This window comes from Helicoverpa armigera, chromosome 15 (assembly GCF_030705265.1).
Source record: "Helicoverpa armigera isolate CAAS_96S chromosome 15, ASM3070526v1, whole genome shotgun sequence".
NCBI classification, from domain to species: Eukaryota; Metazoa; Arthropoda; class Insecta; order Lepidoptera; family Noctuidae; genus Helicoverpa; species Helicoverpa armigera.
In genome coordinates, this window is record NC_087134.1 from 4,734,094 (window position 1) to 4,758,000 (window position 23,907).

General features: G+C 36.3%; 3 protein-coding genes and 5 long non-coding RNA genes across 8 annotated transcripts; 3 read left to right on the forward strand and 5 right to left on the reverse strand.

Moving 5' to 3' along the window:
- The first annotated feature begins 162 nt into the window (after positions 1-162).
- On the forward strand, positions 163-2,308 carry LOC110376404 (eukaryotic translation elongation factor 1 epsilon-1). The gene is made up of 4 exons (XM_064038126.1): positions 163-364; positions 636-824; positions 1,176-1,271; positions 1,921-2,308. Exons 1-4 carry the CDS (start codon positions 278-280, stop codon positions 2,068-2,070), a joined length of 522 nt encoding a protein of 173 aa, XP_063894196.1. The 5' UTR covers positions 163-277; the 3' UTR covers positions 2,071-2,308.
- Positions 2,309-3,205: 897 nt separating this feature from the next.
- LOC110376403 (uncharacterized) lies at positions 3,206-5,315 on the reverse strand. The gene is made up of 5 exons (XM_021334867.3): positions 4,707-5,315; positions 4,264-4,299; positions 3,887-4,013; positions 3,409-3,545; positions 3,206-3,303 (listed from the first exon to the last, which is right to left on the reverse strand). Exons 1-4 carry the CDS (start codon positions 5,295-5,297, stop codon positions 3,421-3,423), a joined length of 879 nt encoding a protein of 292 aa, XP_021190542.3. The 5' UTR covers positions 5,298-5,315; the 3' UTR covers positions 3,206-3,303; positions 3,409-3,420.
- A 445-nt stretch (positions 5,316-5,760) lies between these two features.
- Positions 5,761-8,489, reverse strand: LOC135117908 (uncharacterized). Its single transcript, XM_064038344.1, has 3 exons — positions 8,163-8,489; positions 6,899-7,094; positions 5,761-6,113 (listed from the first exon to the last, which is right to left on the reverse strand). The coding sequence occupies exons 1-3, from the start codon at positions 8,166-8,168 to the stop codon at positions 5,764-5,766; spliced, it is 552 nt and encodes a 183-aa protein (XP_063894414.1). The 5' UTR covers positions 8,169-8,489; the 3' UTR covers positions 5,761-5,763.
- An 821-nt stretch (positions 8,490-9,310) lies between these two features.
- On the forward strand, positions 9,311-10,061 carry LOC126055530 (uncharacterized). The gene is made up of 2 exons (XR_007511506.2): positions 9,311-9,549; positions 9,797-10,061. It is a non-coding gene; the product is annotated as an uncharacterized LOC126055530 (long non-coding RNA).
- A 5,957-nt stretch (positions 10,062-16,018) lies between these two features.
- LOC135117805 (uncharacterized) lies at positions 16,019-17,078 on the reverse strand. Its single transcript, XR_010277180.1, has 2 exons — positions 16,653-17,078; positions 16,019-16,314 (listed from the first exon to the last, which is right to left on the reverse strand). It is a non-coding gene; the product is annotated as an uncharacterized LOC135117805 (long non-coding RNA).
- Positions 17,079-17,218: 140 nt separating this feature from the next.
- LOC135117915 (uncharacterized) lies at positions 17,219-17,998 on the forward strand. Its single transcript, XR_010277240.1, has 2 exons — positions 17,219-17,291; positions 17,722-17,998. It is a non-coding gene; the product is annotated as an uncharacterized LOC135117915 (long non-coding RNA).
- Positions 17,999-19,907: 1,909 nt separating this feature from the next.
- LOC135117905 (uncharacterized) lies at positions 19,908-20,985 on the reverse strand. Its single transcript, XR_010277234.1, has 2 exons — positions 20,563-20,985; positions 19,908-20,204 (listed from the first exon to the last, which is right to left on the reverse strand). It is a non-coding gene; the product is annotated as an uncharacterized LOC135117905 (long non-coding RNA).
- Positions 20,986-21,921: 936 nt separating this feature from the next.
- LOC110376400 (uncharacterized) lies at positions 21,922-22,926 on the reverse strand. The gene is made up of 2 exons (XR_002429547.3): positions 22,788-22,926; positions 21,922-22,235 (listed from the first exon to the last, which is right to left on the reverse strand). It is a non-coding gene; the product is annotated as an uncharacterized LOC110376400 (long non-coding RNA).
- Positions 22,927-23,907: the final 981 nt, after the last annotated feature.

Sequence of the window (23,907 nt, forward strand, 5' to 3'; positions counted from 1 at the left end):
TCTGCTGCGGTGTTGTGTTACGTTGTAACTCATGAATATATTATTTTATTCCTTTTCACAGATAATGGATTGTCATTAGGTGCTTCCTAGACGATCAATTTTTGTTCGCAGCTAGCAGCTAATAGTTAATTCAAATGTCAAGTGTCAGTGTCACAGCGTCACAAAATACAAATTGAAAGAAAAGCTAACCTATAAAAAAAAAACTGTTAACATACAATTTTTATAAAAAATAGTGACCTTTTTAAATACACCATAATTAAAAAATAGACCATATACAATGAGCGTCTGTAACGTTGAAGTAATCAAGCAAATTGGGAAATATTATAATGTGCCGGTTGGAACCGTATGTTACAATACTGATAAGGTGATCATCAACAGTATTTAATCCATACCACCACCACTGAACCTATTTGAAAAAATATTTCACTGGTGGGAAACTGTGTATATTATCCCTAGGTGTCATAGACTATATTTTATCCAGTTGCGGGCAGTAGTTTCCACAGGACGCTGGTAAAACCAAAAAGCTAGTTACAGTTTACAAGGATTAAAATTCCTGATGCATGTGTGGTTGTATGGTATTGATGTTGCGTCCACAAAGAATAGACTCTAAAACAAATTTTGATATATACTTTTAGGTACTCACCACAGTATTAAACAAACAGAGCATAGAAGGTTTTGCTACAATAGTATTGAAGTTAGCTTCGAGCAGTGGAATCAAACTGAGTCAAGAACAGATGTTGCTTAGCTACCAGTGGCTGGAGCACATAGCTATGTATGCCAACCAGGCTGCGGCTAACCCTGCCTTTGCTCAGGGGTTTTTAAAGGTAATTCGATTTATTACACTTTTTTTAAACTTTCTGTAAAATAGAACAGTTGTTTAACCAGTGATATGGAAAATTGCTTTGCCCTAAGTATACTCCAGATTTCATAATTCAAATATTCTTTTGATTCCTTTTCTGAAGATACAAAGAGGCAACTCTGTGTCCTACCTAAGTAAACAAATTTGCACGCCGTAAGGCAAAATGTATTGGGACTGTTGTAAAATATTATTTCCAGCAAATTTGTATACCTACATTTGGCAAATAAATGATTCTTATTCTTGTCAGTTGGCAACCATCTGAAGCACTATTATTGAAATGCATATAATTACATATATTTTTTTATTTTATTTCCAGGATATAAATAGAGCCTTGGAGAAGAACACATATTTAACTGGACAGAGCCTAAATGTGACTGATGTTGCTGCTTATTATGTATTATATCCTCTTATTGTAAGTACTGCTTTTAACTTATAGTGAAGATATTCAGAAAACTATGAATAATCTAATAGTATACCTCCTTTGTTGATAACATCTATGGGAGAATTATTTGTTAATGTCTTTGCATTGAATAAGCTCCAATACTACTCAACTCATTTGAAAAAAAAAGGGTATGGAAAGAAGTAGGTACCTCTGAGATGCGGGTGGAACTGGGACTAACAGATGGTAATGAACAAAACAACTCATCATCATCATCATCTGCCTAGCCTTTTCCCAACTATGTTGGGGTGGGCTTCCAGTCTAACCGGATGCAGCTGAGTACCAGGGTTTTACAAGGAGCGACTGCCTATCTGACCTCCTCAACCAGTTACCTGGGCAACCCGATACCCCTTGGTAAGACTGGATGTCAGACTTTCTGGCTTCTGACTACCCGTAACGACTACCAAAGATGTTTAAATGGCAGCCGGGACCTACAGTTTATCGTGCCATCCGAAACACGGAAGAACTCATTATGACAAGATGGTCACCCATCCACGGACCGACCGCGCCAAGCGTTGCTTAACCTTATGATCGATCGATCCGCGCGGCTTTGACTTAGCCACGAGCTCAACAAAATGTACAAAATAACTATGCTATAACAAAAGCAACTAATTGTTTTCAGGAGCGGCTCTCAATCACAGAACGTGAAGGACTTATGCATCTGTGCCGATGGACGAGGCACATACAAGCACAGCCAAGAGTGTGCACGAGCCAGCCTCCCCTCACTCTGAACACCCTGAATCTCTCAATATTAGCACCAGCTGTACATTAAAACCTCATTAGCATTACAAGCAAAAAGTACCAAAACAATAAAACCTTTATTGACAATCAATTGCCAACAGTAAAATTAAGACTGTGAAAGTATTAGTGTTTTGAAAGCCTTCATAATGATTGTTTTGAACAAGTTAATTATGTTAATTATTTGTATTGCTAATTATTTGTTCTTGATTAGTGTAAGTACAGTCATTTGTGGTGTATTCTGCGATGGTAATATAATTTTATATTGATAATTGAAGTCTTTTTCTATTACCCATGGACATGTGAAATTTTATGTTCAAAGTAATGCCCATTTTATATAAAAAAATTGCATATTTTAACTTGATTTGATGATTGAAATTATACTGCAAAGTTAGGTGATAAATATAATAATGACTTCAGTAACGTTGCTGCTTACCCCTGCAGTAAAATGTGCAGAAAATTCATTAAAATAAAAGAGTGTGGTGGTGGGGAGATATGCCAACACTGGCAGTACGGGTAAAGGAGTTTTTATTTAATTTCAGTGTGCAACAACTGACCGACTACCTAAGCTGCCTGCACCAATACTGCCTCATCAATTGAAGAACACAAGTTTAGACAAACCCGTCCTGTTCTTCCCTCAACCTCTTTCTCATCCCGGATACCCAGTGATTCTTTATCTTTGAACAGCCTAACAGAATGCCTCGTGTTAGTTTTGCAAGTCAACTTTCTCGAAAATAATAATTTACAATAGTACTACTTAATTACGTAGCATTAATTTTAAAACTGTTTATTTAATAAAGGCTGTCATCAACACTCGGTCGTATCGTAAATTATTATCCAGAAAAATGAATGGAGGTGTTGTACCTACCTAATTGCGTATCGAGAGCGTTAACTTACAAAACTAGGACTCACAATTCTAATATACTTTTTTAATGTAGAGGGCGCTTTTTAATCGATTTGTATGTTCACCGATTACTCAAAGAAGCCTGTTTTTCTATGTGATTAGGTATACTTCCCAGGCGGCCTCATAGTCATCAGGTCAGGATCCGATGACGGAAACGCTGAGAAATAGAGATTAACCTTCGAGAGTTAGGCACGCCTAATGCTCAAAATCATAGGACTGCTAAAAAAACTGAAAGATCTTTTACTTTTGATCAGATTTTATTCTGAATTGCGATTTTCCTAATTAATCTAGCTAGGTATCTATAGTCTTGGCCTTTGGGTCCTTTATTCGATGCTGATGGTCGTAGTCGTGAATCGTGATCATCTGAAAGAGCAAACATTATAAAATTATTTGGGTACTTTTCATTTCTTATCTATTTATTAAAAAAAAAACATTAAGTGCTTAGCTTTTACATAGGTACCTACATACCAAAATATTGATTTATGTCTTTTCGGTAGAAGCTGGTTTCTGAGTGCTGGCTTTGCCGTCAACTTTGCGGTCGGCGAAGCGAAGCATCAAGCACCTCTCTAGCTTATTTGAGTAGGAACAGCCATTGTCTTCAGCCTCTGAAAGCAAGATTGCTGTACTCAGTGATTGTTTAAAAACATATCCTCGTATTATTTCATATCATTGACGAAATCATTTTCTCAGAAAGACATTATTTCATGTTTCGCATAGAGCAATGTATTTTCATTCCAATGTCATCAGCCAATTTCAATGACGAGGGAGCCACTAACGTGTCGTGAACGGGATCGGGGCCGGGACGTGATTGCCCGTGAGTGCCACGTTCCCGTCCGTGTCTCTGTTATATAGAGGTACATATTATGTGCTTTTATACATTTTGTATGTTTCCAAAATTTTTAAAAAATGTAGGTAAGCTGCAGCCTTTATGCTTCGCCTTGTTTACCTGACTGCAACTCCTGAAAGCATGCGCGTATCTGATCATGCAACGCAGACCGGGATTGTTGTGACGTCACAGAAGACTGCACTTTGTTCCACAGCTCAGCCTCGCGGGGAATGCCTCGAGTGTCCACCTGGTATGTTAAATGATCAGTAAAATGTTCTGAACATTATGATACTTTCATGCATAGTGTTTTATAATAGGTGTCCTATGTTCCTGAGGGTGTTTCAGCCGCTATTTAATCAAACAGCTAGCCAATTGCTTGAACAACGCCACTCAACTAGGTAGTAAGCTAACTTACTCGTTTTCTTTTAGACTCCAAACTAAACAAGAAAACGATCTTGTTGACCATACGTTGCACAAATTAAAGTTCAGGTACTCACCACTTGCAAATTGGCGAACACACATTGGCTGAGGCACTGAAAACATATTTTTATTTAAATATAGAATTAATTTTAAATTTTGGGTAGCTTTAGTACGTGCAAAGCTAATCCGTCATCCGTCCGTTGGGCTTTAATTAAAAACCGCAAAGTTAATAATATCAAGCGTTTTCCTTATAACTTGAAAAAAAAATGTCGTGAATTGATTAAAATCATTTAGGTACTCTCTGAACTACTAAGCTACTCTACCTCTGAACCTGTTAATGTGTCTAGTCTAGTATACCTATCCAAGATCAAGTTGATGCCTGCAGCAATTTATGCTAACCTATAACCTAGGTATACCTAGGTTATCAAGGCTATCTACTTTTTCTTGGGATTTCTAATATATGGAAAGCAGTGTAAATTAAGTTACAAAGAAAAACAATGTTTTATGACGATTTTAATACCTGATCAGTTTCTGGTTTCAACAGTGGCTCACTTCGTCTTGTTCTACTATGATTTCTCATATTCGCTTTATTATTTGCTGACGCTGGACGAGGCATTGACGTCAGCAACTTCTCTCCCGTGTCCCCACTACCGTAACCGTCGTAGTCGTCATTTGTAGCATTGATCACTTGCAGCTGATCCCCACTGTCATTGGTGTTCCTCCTCTCGTGGCTGTATCGACTTCCTTGCTTCATATTGTCATCGATTCGAGGAGATCCATCGTACGAGTCGTCAGAACGCCGCTGGCGGTCCTTTGGTGCTGATTCTTTAGAACTTGGTATATCGTCAGGGTATGAACATGATTTCAAGGCCACAGCTACTTCATCTTCCAGTAACTTGATGTTCCCTTCTCCGGCGCAAGACACCCAGGCCGGCAGCAGCGTGAGAAGTACCACGGCAGACACCATAGCAGGGAAATAAAATGTTTGCAGAACAACCGAGCGTATAAATTGTATCTGTACAGGAAACTCGATCATTATAGTTGACAGGTGCCTGTCGGAAGTAGTGATATTCCTGTGAACTATTCTCATTGCAACAATTTGAAAATTCATTAGAGTGCACTGTTGATACGGATGGCTTTACCTACAAATTCGTAATTGAACCCATAATGAATTCAAACATAGATGCGCCCAATAATAGACGTATGACAAGTTGATTATTATCTGCCTACATCTGATTGCGAGGTTGTTCAATTGTAGCTAAGTTTTATAAAGGTCTAGACTATTTTGCTACACGTGGATGAATTGAAGGATTTTCCCTCTGCAGCTCTTCAAATCAGAAGTTTTAGCTGACATCATTCGTATAGTTAAGATGATAGTATGAGCTTAGGTAGATAGAACATTTTTCTAAATTTTCGAGCTGATGATTGTTGAAATACCTACTAATCTCAGGATCTAGTTGCTACTACCGGCCAGACTCGAAGTAAGTAGTGATATTGAATCTTTGGAGGATGATGACACAAAAATAAATAAAACAAAATGTTTATCAAAATAAATATTATATTAAAAACTCCCTAAGTTACCCTTTACCATAGTTCCCCCATCTTCCATTACCCCACCCGCTCCAAGCTGGCCCGTTTTCCCCACCATAGATTCTCAATCCAGAATACGTTCTATATTTTCCATAACCACTACCAGCTAGACCAGAGACAACTGTTCCTCCAACTTCGGATATTGTTCCATAAGAGCTGCCGATCACTCCGGATGATCCCACATTCCCGGGAGAATATTTCCCGTAAAGTCCTGATAGGCTGAATGTTAAAGGAACCTGGACATTGCCTGAGCCAGCTCTGTAGTTAGAAGAACGAAACGATGGCCAAAAAAATTTCGCCTTTTCCATTGGATGTGGTATCCTTTTTGATGCTGGTCCTGTGGATGAAATGGCAATTGGTTATTTGACAAAAACATAGATTGCGTATGATAATCAGACAAACCAAATGTTAATACTTGGTGAACATGAGATAAGTGTCTCTCTGAACATGCATAGTGCTGTGCTTCATAGGTACCTAAGTACCTAGGTATAGAGTACCTACTTACCTACCTACTTAGAGACTCGGTAAAAACATAATTACTAGGTATATCTCGATTCTTCCGACTAAACATCTGTAGAATATTAAAAACCGTAACTAATAGTTGGGTTTTAGTACATTAAAGTCATGTTTATGATGATGAGATAAATATCTATTGCGCAATTGTTAAATAAAATACCAAACAGGTAAAATCAGGTAAATATTGAATCAATCGATGTTGTTATGAATTCGAGACAAGTTTTTGTAGGTAACGTGGAGGGCAAATAAGTAGGTAGTTGATTGAAAATGATAATTTAAACCAAAGGTACCCAGAACTACGGACTACATGTTTTGTGAAAAAGAAGAAGCTCCGTCCGTACCATTTTTTTATTACCTCTGACATCAATTTGAGACGCAATAAAAAATCCACTTTATTGCTACATAGGTATCTAGGTACTTGAGAAATCATGACATATCCCATAATGCTCTGGATATAACGGAAGGGACTGTCAGACACTATTAATTTACACACACCCGTAAGAATATGACCCTTTGGGTTCCGGGGCCGCTAAGTCTTCCAATCGATCCCGCAGCCCTAGCAGGGCAAGATCTACACATAAGTCTCTATTAACCAATGATACTTACTTTCTTCAATAACCTGAGGCAAGGCATCTCTTGCTTCTCTAGCCATCCTGCTGTCCAAAGGCAGGTTCCATAGTTCGGCTGCAGTAATACTGTCCTTGGTGTCCGTTAGCGGTGGACTCGGGGATAAGTAGAGGGCTGGATCCAGTACCGCGCTTTCGACTGACCACAGGATCATGCATAGTGAAGCGACCTGGAACTGAAGATTTTTATAATGTAAATAGCTTTCACCAGTGGTCCACCCGCTTCCGTGGGGACTACCTACTCCGTGCACCCGCGTAATTGTAATTGTCCAAATTTTTTTATCTACTTAGGTCAGAAAATATAAGATCGTTTTTCTTTCTTAAAGATACAATGTAGAACAACAACTGTGACAATGATGTGTCCTAAAGTTATAAGCTGTTAGAGGAAATATTAAAAGACAACTAAATAATAAAGTGACAATGTAGATACAAAGTTATTGCGGTTCTATCGACAGTGATTGATTAAATCATCACAGATGTCTACAATTAATCATAACTATACAACTTAATTGAGGAAGAATCACTAGTAATACAATGCGTTATAACATGCTTGTATAGCAATTAGGTACACTAATGGAACACTTCAAGACCATATGCTATTTTATTATTATGTACTGTTTAGTGTTTACCTACCACTTAGTGTAAACATAGGTATTTTATTACAAAGTTTTTATCTGCGCACGTCTGAAACTTATGATTAAAGTGCTATAGACTAAGATGATCTATTGGGATAGGTTGTAGTAGTTATATTTTGCGTTGCATTGTATTATGAATATCACAATTACCTACATGTAGATTTCAATATTAAATCAACCACACCTACTTAAACAGGACAGGACTGAAATTCAGAACCTAGTTGAATATAACTAAATCCTCAGAAGCATGTTTCTCAGAAGCTATTATTTTAATATTTTTATAATAGCAGGTACCTAATGTTTAATGAAGAAAAATAGTATATTTAAGAAAAATGTTCTGTTTAGCATAATACCCATTCTTAATGTGTTTTATCAAAGATTAACATATTTATGACGTGTTTTTGAAGGCGGATTTTATATTGTTTTGATCACGAGACTAATCAATGTTTTCCGATTAAAAGTTTAATTGACTCTGAACACGTTTTACGATTTAGGGCCTTGCCGTAAACTCATGAGTAGGTAACAAGGAAAACGCAAAAAAAAATGAAGAATCACAGAGATCAACAACAAATATTCAAATAAGAATAAAATAATTAAAAAAAAACTTACAATCATAACGCCGCAGTCTTCCTTTATCTATGAAATACTTTTTAAGTTGCAACTGCACTACACAAATAAATTCACCTGACTAACCTTTTTGTAGGGATCTTCATGTTATGTAACCAGGAAGACTTTCTCCCACCATGCACCTTATTTTTATTGCCACGGTCAAGGCCGACCTCTTAAGAAAGTGATAGCGATGTGAATGACCGATCTGGACGTCTTATGAACTTTAATATTCATATTTATGTCATAAAGAAGAAAGTTTGTAAGGTTGTATGTATGATGTAATCTCTGGAGCTACTGTGAAGATTATAGAAAGCTACGATATCCCGGGGTGTTCCCAGAGAGTGATCGTTATATTTATTTACATGTTGATGGTATATGTGCCCTGTTCAATGGGATCCTGTACCTACTTATGCATCTATGGAGATCTGTTTTGCTTGAAAAAAAATACTGATTAGTATTTCCAAGTTCAATGTCAAGGTGGAGCCTTATAAAACTAGAAATAATAAAAGTAACAATAACAAAAGCCAGTTTCTCGGCGGGGAGTCACCTGCAACTGGTTTTGGGTTCCACAAATTCGTACAAAATCTGTTTATTACTTGATTAATCCATTTAATTATAAGGATATTAGTTAGATTGAAGGCTGGCTAATAAATTAGCTATAAATGAGCAATCCTTTATCTATATTGAGCTAATTCGAGATTCTTTCAGATTTAAGTCTAAAGTAAAAAAGATAAGATAGATAGAAACCCGCAAATAACTTGTACTGCATTGTGCAGAACCATTTCTAAAGCGATCAACAAAGAGATACTTTTTTTGCTACAGATTCTGAAGATGCCACAAGACTCTACCCAAATCAAGGAGAACAGGTCACTATTATGAATATTTTGCAGCATTTTGTGACAGTTTTTATGCAAATATTACTATGTATAACAAACCTTAACAAAACTATACATATTTATTCTAGACTTAGGATTACAGGATAGAATTTACAGGAAGTTTGGTGGTTTAAGACTTTGCTATGGATATCCAGCTGTTCTTACCTATATCAATATGGATGTAACAATGAGGTTAAGATTTGTCAGGCTACATGTAGGGGGCTGATCACTGGAAGGTTAATGAATTCAACGATCCTCTTACATACAGAAAACTATATTAATCTTGTATTTTAGTACAAAAGATAACACTAATCACCTTCAATGTTTTGACGAGTTCAATCGCACGTCCTATTTTTTGCTGTACATTTGATTGATCCTCAATTTTGATTAGGTCCCAAATAATTATCTGAATTGTTTGTATGACCTGGTAATGGTAAAGCATTTCGTATATAAAGGGTGCATTTAGTACTGAAGTCAGTTAGTGTTCTTTGAAAACTGATACCATGAAATTCGTAAGTAGCCTCTTCATTAAATACTGCTTCTTTTTAAACTTATTCCATAGATTATAAGTATTAACCTATATTGTATAAACTAAGACTTGTCTGGGTGATTATCTATCTGTATGACATCTTAACTCTATCATATTTTGTTAAAAGTGTCCTTCATGTAAATACACATTATCCTCCTTCACGTCATCATGCAGTCGGCATAAAAAAAAATCTAAAATCCGCATATTCATAAAACCTCATTTGATTCCAGATCGCTTTCTTCGTTATGGCCCTGTGCGCCATCTTGTCACTGGTGAGCGTTGCCAGCGCTGAGCCAGCTCGGAGGTGGCCACGAAGCCCTGCGGCCGTCGAGGACTCGGAGTCAGCACCTGGATACTACCAGCGTTACAACAACTATCATTATGGCCGTCGTTATTGATATTAAAACGAGGAATCTCCTTGATTCACTTCATTTTTTTCGTTTTGTTTTCAATCGGGTGTTGTTTTGGTAATAAACCTTTTATTTTGATGATTTATTTGTGAGGTTTTATTTTTTACGGTCGTCAGCATTGATCATTTATTTATGGTCGACAAATTGTAAACAATTTTGTCCTTCTTTTTGACATCATTTCTTGCAGTCATGGTAATTATTTAGCGATATATGTTTTGTAAACATTCGTTTATTCGTATTTGGTACTTTTATTGCTATTAAAATGGGGATGGAAAAGAAACACGACAGCTTTAATCACCTCGTTTAATACCCTATGACCATATCCCCCGCAAAAACATTAGATCAGGAGTTGTACCATAATACCTAGATGTCCTATAAGCCAATAAATTATTATAATAGCATCTACACGATCTTAACTTTTTGCCACACTTATCTGATACCTACTTTGACATTACGAGAGTACCTAAATAGGTAGTTTTGTAGATCAAAGAATCTTTTCCTGTAGGTTCCAACATTAGTCAGGACCGAATCTAATGTGATAAAAAATGACGATCACCCTATTAATCTTTAGACAATAGAGGTATATAAATATCATGAACAGCCTATGGCACCATTTATATCAGGAGCAATAACGATGCAAACCGTAAGTTTTGTTAGTAATTATTTTCAACCGGCTTTCCAAAAAGGAAGAGGTTCCTTATCCTCTCTTGTTTTGTTTTACCAAAATTGATGATTGTCTTCTGCTCATATCTTTGCGTTATAAAATTACTTCCTCAAATAAAAAAGCCCTATTTGAATTGAATAAAATTTTAAATATATTGAAATTGTGTTGAGCTTGGCAATCTAAAACCGACAATTAATGATTGTGAGGATATCCACCTCACTCACAACGTTTTTTAGTGTTATCCGTGTCAAATCTTTCTATATAGCGATTGATTGATTATTATTTATTTTTCTGAGAGTTCAATCACCGTCCAATTAAATTATGTAATAAAGACTCTTTAGCTATGCATAATTTAAGATCGTCCACAACATAGACTTTATTGAACTTATTTTTCCACATATGAATATGGAACTTCATTTATTATTCCAGTATGCGTTCCTAGTCTTCTTGGTGTGGACACTCATCGCCATGGTGGCGTTGGGAGCCAACGAAAGTCCAAAACTGGCGGATCTGCTCAGCAATGCCGACGATGACGTCTTACTGGCTGTGGATTCCCAACATGCACCAGAAATGTGGAGGCACCCTTACGGACACACAATAATGTATTAATGAAAGAATTAAAACTTTGATAATACATTCTGGATTACAAATAAACAACTGAGTGCAATATTATTCCTAAATTAGAAAACTTCATCATAAGTAGGTACTCTTATGAACGTACATTATGTTCATGTACATGTTTTTGCAACCAAACCCAAGTATTTCACCCACAATGTTAACAAATAAGTATTTGAGGCAATTTGGAGTCAAGTGCAGAGTTCAACAAAAAAACCGGCCAAGTGCGAGTCGGACTCGCGCACCGAGGGTTCCGTACAAATCCTGTACAGATAAAAGTGAGTCTCGCGCCAACCGTTCAGTTTAGAACAATCATAGTTATGGTAATTTCGTGAGATTGAAAATAGTAAATATTTTTTATTTTATAATATAACTAAAATAGTAGGCCAGTACCTTGTAAAAGTTATTTTATTAAAGTTATTTATATACAACATTTTATAGTCATCATTCAGAAATTTGATTGAAAATAACTATATATCTGACGGGCATATCTGACCCGCTTTGTAAAAAGTGACGGACATGAATCAAAGTAGTTTTAAATCGTGGAGAATGGTTTTCTTTGAATATAAATATTTTATTAAAATTCCATGGAGACGAATGTCCAGGATCGTTTGAAAAATATAAAAGACAAGCAGTTTCAGAGGATAGTACAGGTTGAAATACTAGTTTTTATTGTTAAAGACTTTTCATAAAGAAGGAAGATGCCAATTCGGATGACCAGGATCTGATGAGAATCTGGAAACCCTGAGAAATCGAGGTCAACTCTTGAATATTGTAGGCACGCATCGAGTCATAACCAGACATGTCAGTGTATTTTTGAGGGTACTGGTAAACGGTGAAGGTTTGGAGCTGATTTGATTATGGAGACCACAGAGAGTCGAGGGAACTCCTGAACGGTATGTTGCAACTACCACGTGCTTGGGCTTATTTTATTCGTATTGGCGAAGACTTTCCACATAGATAGGTTTGACTGCCATTGTGTGATCGATAGCAAAGATCAGATATAGTTATGGGAACTCCTTTACAATTTAAAACGTAACCTTGTGTTGGAGCTTATTTTATTTTAGGTGATGAGAATTCACTACTAACTTGGGCTAAAGCAGCCATTGCAGGAATGGGATCTTTTATTTTTGAGGGATTAATCACCTAACGAGCCCCAGTTTCAGGTTTTTTTCGAAACCGCCTGACGACTTGTAGCTGTCGAATTGTAACAACGACTTCTAGAGAGTAGGATTCGGGGCTGCTGGCTTTACGTTTCTAGAGCCTTGACAAAAGTGTAATTCTGTCCCTTTCTTTGTTTTATAAAGTCGGCTTTATTTTATTTTGTAGCATTTTACACACAAATCCAACTTCAAACATATAAAAAAGCAACAAGAAAACAAAAGCAAGAAAGAAATTAAAAAGATGTTAGGTGCATCGGTCGAGAAGTCGGTGTCTAGAGGATGCATCTATATTTACCACCGAGATCTAGACCGATGCATATAAACAGTTTTCTTGTTGTTTTTAGAAGTTGTTTTATTTTTGTAAAAGTTTTATTTTTAACTTTTGTGAAAAGTTCTCGTCAATACGAATAATACATATAAGCCCAAACACGACGTAACTAAAACATACCGTTAAGGAGTTCTCTCGACTTTCTCACGTCTCCATCATCAGGTAAGCTCTAAACCTTCACTGTTTGATAGTATCACCAGACATACATCTGAGAATCAAGTTTTAATCCTATGCATGCCTACAATTTCTGATAGTTGCCCTCGATTTCTCAGGATTTCCATCATCAGATCCTGACCTGATGACAATGGAAATAAACGGTGAGTATACTCTTTCACTACAAAGAAATGATTTCTCAAATCCGTCAAACGTGGTCGTTTGAATTCCCCATTGAAATGAGGAAAATATTTGATGTTTACACCTGATTTGCTCTAGATTCCCATGGTTCACATTGATACGACTAATGCCATAGTAAATCAGAGCCTTATATCATTATACTGTGCTATATTTCGTTCGTGTCCGCCGTGGGTATGGTTTCCATACTAAGGTGCCCAATGACCTTTGAATGATTTAAAATTTTTCACAGTTTAGAGGCAATTATATTTAAGAAGTGTTTGATATGAATTTCACTTTTTATTCAAAACTTTAATATCTCTACGCGTTCATGTGAAAAAGGGTAGGTAGTAAGTTTATAATCAATAAAAAAATATTTTATGTTATGTAAGCAAAAATAATATTTTAATATTTTATGTAACTTCAAATTTATCATTTTCGCAATTTTTCCTTTATCTGTACTATATAACGTTGCTTCGTGCCGAATTTCAAGTTTCTGAGTTCACGGGAAGTACCTTGTAGGTTTTGATTCCCTAGCGTGTGACGGAAATTCGTCTAGGGTGTCGGTAAAACTGCTGTATCTTTTGATCGCTTTAACTTAGAAGTTTGATTTTTTCATTGCTTAAAGGGACAATAGACCTAGGTATTTGGTATAAATTTCAATTTGGTACCTTTATTCGTTCGTGAGAAATAAGGTAGTAAGTTTCATTTTATTAAAATATTTTTATTAATATTATTTAACTAAAAAATGTGATTTTCGCAATTTTTCCTATATTTGCATTATATTACAATGCTTCGTGCAGAATTTCAAGATTCTGAGTTTACGGGAAGTACCCTGTAGGTTTTGATTCCTTTGCGAGTGTCGAAAATTTGTTGAAAATATCGACATAATCGGTTGTATCTTTTGATTGGCTTGGCTTAGAAGTTTGATATTTTCACAGCTTAAAGGGGCAATAGATTCGAGTATTTCATGTGAATTTCAGCTTGATACGTCCACGCGTTCTTAAGATAAAGGGTCTTGACAGACAGACAGACAGACAGACAGACAGACAGACGGACAACAAAGTGATCCTATAAGGGTTCCGTTTTTTCTTTTCGAGGTACGGAACCCTAAAAAGGATATTTGCTAAATGAGTCTGAAAGGTCGGAGCAAAAAGAGGACGGATGTACAAAAAGTAGGTACTTAAGTTGTAAGTCAGTTTATTTGGAGAACAATTGCTCTTCAACTGCATTTCATGATTGTTCAGTAAGTTTAAGTTCATCAGAAATCTTCAATTTTCACTTTTTTGAATAGGTATCTTTACTCTAGACTCGTGGCTAAGTCAAGATCGATAGGTCATGAGGTAAAGCAACGATGTAATAAATAAAACAAGAGCGTTTGCTTTAGATTACTTTACTTAACTAAGGCTAATTAGATCATCACTTTACAAATAAAACTTGTATGAAATTCAGAAGTTTTTCAAATAAACAATTTAACATTTAATAATCACAGATTGACGCCTGAATCTCATTTTGTAGTGTTCTTTTCAAGGTTTTCTCAGGTCCTTAGTTTGTCCATGTCTATCTCTGTTGCCCCCACTGTACCCGTAGCCATGTCGATGGTGTTGACCAACTATACCACGAGCCACCCTCACGGTAGGTCGGGTATCTAACCCCGCGCTCGCTACTGCAATGAGTGCGAATATTAAGACTGCTAGGTACGCCAACTGAAAATGAGGAATATTTGATTTGAGACTGAAGTTACTACTTTATGGTGTAGAGTTGGGAAGCTACTGAATGGAATGTCACTTGATAAATAGGGATCCAAAAAAGGTTCAACAAAAATGGTCTTCAGGAGCTTGGCTCACGCATACACCATAATTCTGTCCAGATAAAATTTTGACTAACAAAGTTTTCTGCGTTATCTGTATAAAATTGTAGCTCTCTATAACTGTGAGAACTTTCACCAGAAAATAGGGATTAATTACACAAATAATATATAAGGTTGCAGAGAAATTGTACTCACGTATTTCATTTTGATATCTGATAAAAGACTGAACTTATTTGGTTTAAGAGTCATTCCTTTATATGCGTCTTGAAAAGGTTTTTGCACTTCGTTTTGAGCCTTTTTTGCCTAAAAAAAGGTGTGTACATAATTACAATTCATAGTGATGGGCATTTTTTCTTTATTATAGGTTCGTAGTTTTTTGGCATCTGATGATGGAAAATGATTTTATATAGCAGTTCCAGGTATACTTTTTGTTAGTCATGTCAGGAGAATGAAAGACTCTAAAAAAAGAGCATAAAAGCGCGGTCCCAAGTGATCAATAAAATAGGAAAATAGTTCATCCAAAGTGCCACGTTGCAGTTGAAATGTAGCTGTGACCAAAAATAGAATCTTAGTTAGTTAGGCCTACCATAAGTACCTACTAATAAAAAAGGCTGGATAAACTGTGTAAAAGTTGATTCAGATAGAAAGATTGGCTAGTTATAAAATAACCCGATTGCATGCTTTAAAATCGTTCATTTTTTTTCGAAACGCAAGGCGTACCTACCTAATCCTACTAAACTACCGAGACGAATTTGCAATACAAATAAAATATTTTTTCTTACATAACTTTAAACAGAGAAAACAAGTTGTATGTTTTACTTTTTTGTGTACCTAAGTCAGATCGTGTTCATGCTTCTTTTTCTGTACACATAAAACAAATTAATATTATTGGCATATTATGCTACTTAATTCGTTTTGGGGTCGAACAAAATGCGAATTCTTCGAGTGATTTCAAATGCTGTTTGTTGACAAACAGTTGTCTTGTGGTTGTTCACCCCAATAAGTACTTACTGGTCTGTAGGGAAAATACGCAATCAGTCTTTGCATTTTCAAAATGTATCCGAACATGTGAGATACAGTCCTACTCTATTGTTCCTATTTAACGTTCCAAGAGATGAATGAAATAAATTAATATTTTGCTAACATTTTATTCCCAAGACATTTATAACATAAAAGAAATTAACGTTTTACATATTAAAAGATAGTTTCAACTACCAGCCCCTTATTACGTAGTTCATAATATATTATAATGTGTAGGCCCAAATGCTGTTCTCTCTACCCGTGTCCGTATCCATGGCCTTTGTAGATCTTGCCTTTAGTTGGGCTGCGAGCTTCTCTTACTAATGCTGGCTGATCAGGATCGGCCGCAGCATAGACAACGTGCGCACCAGCCAGTATTGCGCATAACAGCAGAGCGATCAATGCAAACTGAAAAAAAAAATATCGAATCGGTGGAGGTTCTTCTAAAAAGTTTCAATCATAATTTGAATTTCGAATATAACAAAATCATAAATTGAAATTTGTTTTTTTTTTATTGTTTTACTAGGACCAACTAGGACAGTTTCTTTTTGTGTTGTAAATATCTATGTGAAAAATGAGACAGATGATTTTAGAAAATTAAGCTGTGGGTCTAAATGCTTAATTAATCACTACACGACACCTTTATTATTTCTAATTGTTTAAAATGTCGAACAATAAAATCAAACAGTTTGCTAAATATGTAAATGAACCTATGATAATATTTATCTATTATAAAATTGACTTACCAATTTCATTTTGGGTTTCTGTTATGGTTCCTGAAGACAATTCACAATTCGGTCATGCGGATGCACCTTTATATAGTACATCGCCGTCATGGTTAATGAAGTCGGTAATTTACTAAACTCATTAGTTTAACAAAAACTAGGAATGTTTATCTGCATAGGTACTACCTAGAAATATGTTGTTTTTCACTAAAGTGCAGTGTTTAGTATGTACCAGGCTAGCTTCTATAATATACATAGATACACAATACAATACAATATACACAGATAACTCCTGTTTTGTTTTGGATTACTCTAGAATTAAACTATTATGATAATTACCTAGTTATTACTTTTGCGTATTAAATTGTACATATAGGTAACGTGCATCCTTTTAAAAAATCATAACAACGATGGCGGTTGAAAAAAAGATTATTTGGGGCATGAAAAGGTTTTGAATAATTTTCCTCATTTGTATGTCATGATTACCCGTTTAGTAGGTTTATATATTAGTCAATGAAATAATAAGTAAAAAAGGAGTGAGTATAGTTTTGTTTTCGAAATGCACCGGTTTGTGGGACATATTTGAATATATAAAGCCTTAGGGCTTAGTTCAAATCATCACAGTGTTCTGCAAGTAGCCCACAAGTCAAAATGAAATTCGTAAGTATTTCAATATAATTAATATTGAAATCATTTTTTTTTTATCAATAATTAATTTTCATTGTAAGTAAAATATTGTAGTTTTTTTGTTATTAATATCGCCAGCCTTTTATTAGTCGAAAGTTTAGATGTGATATAAACCTCTTTTAACGTCTGCACTTTGCATGTTATTCCTGCCAATTTTCTTTAGCAATGAGAACTTTGCGGATTTTTTTAACGGGATATTCAGCATACCAAAAGCATTACTGAGGGATTCTTAGTATCCCTATGATCCGATTTAGGTACCTACAGAGTAGAGAGTAGTCTGTTCTGACCAAACGCAACCTCACATTTTGCTAACAACAAGTACTCAAGAAGTCTAGTATTATTACTGCCATCCTACTCCTAAAATAATGCAAAACTTTAAAATAATTGATACCTTTCATTACAGTTCGCATTCGTCGCTCTGCTGTTGTGTGCGGTCATGGCCTTCGCCAGTGCCGGCGTGGTTCCGCAACTACCTGACGTAGCGAACCCTGAAGCTCCCAGGCTGGTCCGCAGCCCCGGCTACTATCACAAGAAGGAGGAACATCATCATCATCACTATGGCGGCTATGGATACGGCTACCACGGATAAACTAAACTGAACCAATGAATTTGTTCTTACAACTTTGTAGTTACCATTTTCAGTGATATGTAGTTTTATATATTAAAAGTATTGTTTCTAATTTCTTGTCTATTTTTTATGAACCTTTATTGATTTTGAACTGCTTTGGAAGTTTTGTTGTACAAAAATTGATACAATTAACCTTAGGAAGGACTGGGATAGGATACATTTTGTCAGCCAGCATGCAGTCAATTTTAAAGTTAAAAGTGATGAAATAATTGGAATAACATCGTTATTCTGTCCCAGCAATACAATACTCAGGAAGGTATTTAATAACTGATTCTCTCTACTTATGAATTGTTGAATTAATCTTTCTCTTGTGCAATTAAAATCCTTTGTTTTGAAAGGTATATTACGTAAGATTTGGATGAAGTAGAATAGGTACAAAAACTCGTTCTTACAATATAACTCACAATTCGAGAATGTTGGAAACCACATCGATTAGTTGGTAACATGCTACTGTTTTTCATCAGCATCTTACTGTTTGCTGAATATTTAACTACGTAACAGTTTTAAAGTAGAGTTGCTTTATGTATATTACTCTACTACGTATGCTCTACTATAAAGAAACTTACATATAATCACTTGGAAATTTAGGGGTTAAATTTTAGGCCGCGGTAATTCTTTCGAACAATCCCGCAGCCCTGGCAGGCTTTGGTCCTGCTGGGGCTCGATGGGGTTGCTGACATCTATTTGAGGAGCGCGTGGAGTAACGCGCGCCGCCGACACGGGTCTGTCGGTTGGACGGAGGAACGGTGAGCCACCCGAACTCACCGCCCACAGACCCACTCACCGCCTACAGACCCTTCCAAATGTAGTTCCTTAAGTTGGTATACATATTGTCACTACCTACTTATGATTGCTAAGCCGAAAAATAAATAACCAGTGCGGAGCAGCTTGAAGAAGTTTTTTAAATAACAATTTCAATTTCTACGCTTAAAGTCACACAGATTTTAAGCACGTGTAAATTCTCTTTAAAGTTTGAACGGAAACCTGATGGCAAGATGTTTGTCAAGTGCAGACTTATCATTGGCTCAGACTTTTGTATGCACGATTTGTTGCGCAGACAAAATTCTATGAAAATCTATGTGAAGTTGATTCCGCATCGTGTGGACCCACTTTAAGGGATCTATCGGACTAGGCGGAAAAAAGAGGTTTGACCTATTAATAAACCTATCTTTCCCTGTACCCTGAATACCAGGAGTGAGTGATGATCCACGTACCTATATCTTAGACACCAGTGACGGTGTTTCGGATGGCACGTTAAACTGTAGGTCCCGGCTGTCATTGAACATCCTTGGCAGTCAATACGGGTAGTCAGAAGCCAGTAAGTTTGACACCAGTCTCAAGGGATTTTGGTTACCCGGGTTGATGAGGTCAGATAAGGCCGTCGCTCCATGTAAAACTCTAATACTCGGCTGCATCCGGTGAGACTGGAAGCCGTACTGGAAGATACCTACAATACCAATAAAAAGTTACTGTCAGCGGCAAAGGCTGGCCTGCCACGCTAGATGACAATGTATTTTCTTTGGTAAAGGTACAGGCTAGCTACGGTCACGAGTCGACTCCATTAAGAGCCTGCTGATTTTTTGATAGAGTCTGTGGGCATTTAGGTCCTTTGGTCTTATAATGTTTCAACTCCAAACGGCTCTCCAATAGTTGCGCTATCCATGCATTTTTCCAATAGTTGCGCTAGTAGGTACCTGCTTACTAAATACTTTCCACTATTTTCATAGGACAAAATAAAGACTTTTTACTTATTAGAAATCAAGTGGATCCTTCAGTTTCATATAGTTGCGCGTGGACCACGTTTAATAAGTATGTGTATATTCTATTCTATGTCCTCCTAAAATTACTGTACCAATTTCCGTACCAAAAATCTTCAAATCTTTTCTCAATTCAAGTCTTTTGCGGTAAGCATATAAAAGACAGAGGTACTCTTAGAAAGAACAAGAAAAAAACAAAAAAAATCTAATAAGTAAAAACATAAATATTTTTAATACACAAAAATTACATAGTATATCACTGAAAATGGTAACTACAATGTTGTAAGAACAAACTCATTGAGTTAATTAAGTTTATCCGTGGTAACCGTATCCGTAGCCGCCATAGTGGTGATGATGATGATGTTCCTCCTTCTTGTGATAGTAGCCGGGGCTGCGGACCAGCCTGGGAGCTTCGGGGTTCGCTACGTCAGGCAGTTGCGGAGCCACGCCGGCACTGGCGAAGGCCATGACCGCACACAACAGCAGAGCGACGAATGCGAACTGGAATGAAAAGGTTTGTTAATCAGTTATTTAGGTACATGATGACAGGAATAACATAGGTTTTGACGCATTTTCCATTAAAATAATTATGTAAAAATGCACTTGTTTCAAAAATCTTCCCCCTATTAAATTATGGACCCTACATTTTTTTGGATTTCAACACCGTTACTGGGATTCTGACTACTTGACTTCGGAATTCTGAGCATCAACGCATTCCATAAAGAGTTGTGATAGACGGATAGACTGACATAATACATAGAATATACAATACTGACATAGAAAGTACACTAAGTAATTTCTTGTTCTTTTTGAGGTGATGATACAATGAAAATATAAAAAATATTACAATATTACTTACGAATTTCATTTTGACTTGTGGAATACTTGCAGAGCACTGTGATGATTTGCAGTATGCACTAAAGCTTTATATATTCAAATCTGTCCCACAAAACCCGTGCATTTCGAAAACAAATACGTATTCTTTTTTTACTTATTATTTCATTTTACTGATACACACTAAACAGGTAAGTATCACATAATATACAATGAGGAAAATTGATCGAAACCTTTTTGAGTTCTAAATGATAATTTTTTGACGTTGTTAAGGGCTTTTTAAATGCTAAACTGCTGCTTGATATACTATTACTTACAATTTACTTATTATTACTGATGACTACGGCTGTCACTCTGAACTCGACTTTACTTAGAAAATCACTAGTCTGATTATTACTTCGACAGAACTCATTTTTGATGTGCATTTGGTCGACAGGAAATACCTCGAAGAACAGCAGTTCAAGTTAAGCATGTGTGTGTATGTGTACAAAAAAAATTAACCGACTTCCCAAAACACTAAAAAGCCAAAAAATAACGAATTTAGGTGCATCGGCCTAGAAGTCGGTGTCTAATGGATGTGCCTAAGTTAATTTTGCCACCGACTTCTAGGCCGATGCAATTAAATTCGTTATTTTTTGGCTTTTTAGTGTTTTGGGAAGTCGGTTAATTTTTTTTGTAAAAATGTTTTTTATTTACAGCTTTTCAGTGATACAAATAGTTGTCACTATCCATATAAGTGGGAAGTTCTCATCAATACAAATAATTTAAGCCTAAATACGAGGTATTTTACATATTCAGTTGTCGAGTTCCCTCGACCTTCTCTGGTCTTCATCATCAGGTCAGCTCCAAACCTTCACTGTTGCAAAGATCTCATCAATACAAATCTTATAAGCCCAATCACGAGGTAGTTTACATATTCAGTTGTCGAGTTCCCTCGACCCTCTCTGGTCTCCATCATCAGGTCAGCTTCAATTCTTCAGTGTTGAATAGTGCTTTCAGGCATACACCTGAGTGTTAAGGTTTTACCCTATGTTTGCATACAACTTTCGAAGGTTGCCCTCGATTTCTCAGGGTTTCCATCATCAGATCCTGACCTGATGATAATGGGACCAACTGGCAGCTATTCTGCCTCGAACAAAAAAAGAATCACGTAAATCGGTCTATAAACCTCGGCGTAATCGATGTACATACATAGAAAAAAAAACATACAGGCCGAATTGAGAACCTCCTCCGTTTTGGGAAGTCGGTTAAAAAGGCTCGGAGGATGAGTATGTACTATAGGTACGTGTACTCGGGTAAAGTCGCAATGGCAGTTTCTTTTGTCTTTGGCATCAGTTTAGATTAATGGATAGTACTAGAGGTATTTAAAATAATGTTTCAGTACTTTGTTTCACATATTTTATTTCTTAAGTAAATCATAATCGATTGTAGCATCATAATTGTAGACTTTTTTTGAAGAAGCTTAGCATAGAGCATGTTCCTATAACAGTGTTGCACAAAATAGTTATGCGTCAACATCGTAATTTAGCCTCCTCGCCCGTAACTCCGGCCATGGTTTCCTCTGCCCTGGTAGCCATACCCAGGCTCAGCGCTGCGTCCGACCCTCTCGTGTGTCCCATGCTGGTGTTGCTTTGAGGATACCACGGAGGCGCCAGCCAGCGCCAACAAGACGCACACCAAGAAGGCAACAAATGCGAACTGTAATAAGAATATGCATAATTTAGTTTCCAGCTAAAAACCGTACAGAGGAGGAACATCTTTAGTTGGACTACTACTGATAAAATCTACCTCTGTACCTGCTCTCTGAACCTGAGCCCTTTTCGGGCTACATCTCTGAAATGTCCATGGTTTCGAGTAAGTGCAGTATACTTTGAAAAGTGCACACCAGTTTCCTCTGATATGTGTCATTATGTCAAAGACGCTAAACTAAAATCTAACCTCCCCACTCAGAGACATTTAATGATTACTTTAGTCACTCCTTAGTGACGGAATGTCAAACAAATCCTTCACTAAGGAATGGCTTAAGTAACCATTAAATGTCTCTGAGTGGGGAGGTTTGATATGGAATCTAAATGAATATCCAAGATTGGACTGTTTTGCCGACGCTAAAGAAGTGTATTACGTACATTTAGGTACGTAGTGCTTTATTTGCTGATGACTCAAATTATTGATGTGGTATTGAAAAATGATGGTTCTAAAGATGGCCAGTAAAACAAAAAAAACAATATCAAAAGTGTGGTAAGGACTTACGTATTTCATTGTGAGTTTCTGAAGAACTATATTGTTCTGGAATGATTGTAATTCCTTTTATATCAAAATAAAAGGTCGCAAAAACCGGTGAGATTTCTAAAATTATTCTAAAACTACTTACATATGAATAATTTTGGAACAGGTTAATGAGGAAAATGCATCTAGGATATTTAAACATATTTAGGAAGTGCTTCAAGTTTGAGTGTTTTATTATGTAGGTACCTAATCATTTGACAACTGCGCATCAGATTTCAGAAAAAACAATTCTCGCAACTGAGTAAAAAGTAGATATATCTGGTCAAGACCATCTTGAACTTACCAAACATTTCAGCCAAAGTTACCTACTTTCCGATTTAAGACCGATCCAAACGTAATCTAGATGAAAACAAACATAAAAGTTTGCTATTACCGACCCATGATAAAGATAACTGACTAAACATGTTTTCGAATAATCGGAATTAATACTATTCTAGTAAAAAACTTACATATCCTACTTAATCTACATATTAAAAAAAATTCAAACTATATATCCAAAAATTCATCCGCATCTCTGTCAGCGGGGATCGTGCCCAAAACGCTGGCTGCATTGCCACGCTAAATTGCATATTCTTTGACCGAAGTATAGGCCAGCCTTTTGGTCACGAGTGGACTCCACTCGGAATAAATTCAATTATTGCCTTAAGATGGTTTCAAATATTCAATTTTATTGACATAAAAATAAACAGAACAATGTCTTTCGGGTAAACCAGTACCTACAGAATTAAAGAAACTAAGAAATATAACTAACTACCTTCCGCTCGCGGCTTTGCCGTCTGTTGATAAGTAGTAGTCTATGTGTTAATCCAGAGTATCACCTATCTACATTCATACCAAATTTCAACCAAATCAGTCCAGCCGTTTTTGCGTGAAAGAATAACAAACACATACACTCTCAGAAACTTTCACATTTATAATTTTAGTAGGAAAGTAGGAATATTAGTAGGAAGTAGGAGGACTAGATTTGATATTTTCTGGTAAATTACCAATTAGGTAATACAAATAAAATAGGTAACTTTCGTATTTCATGATGAGTTCTTGTAGTAAAACAGCATTTATTTGAGTCTATTGTACCAAAGCTTTT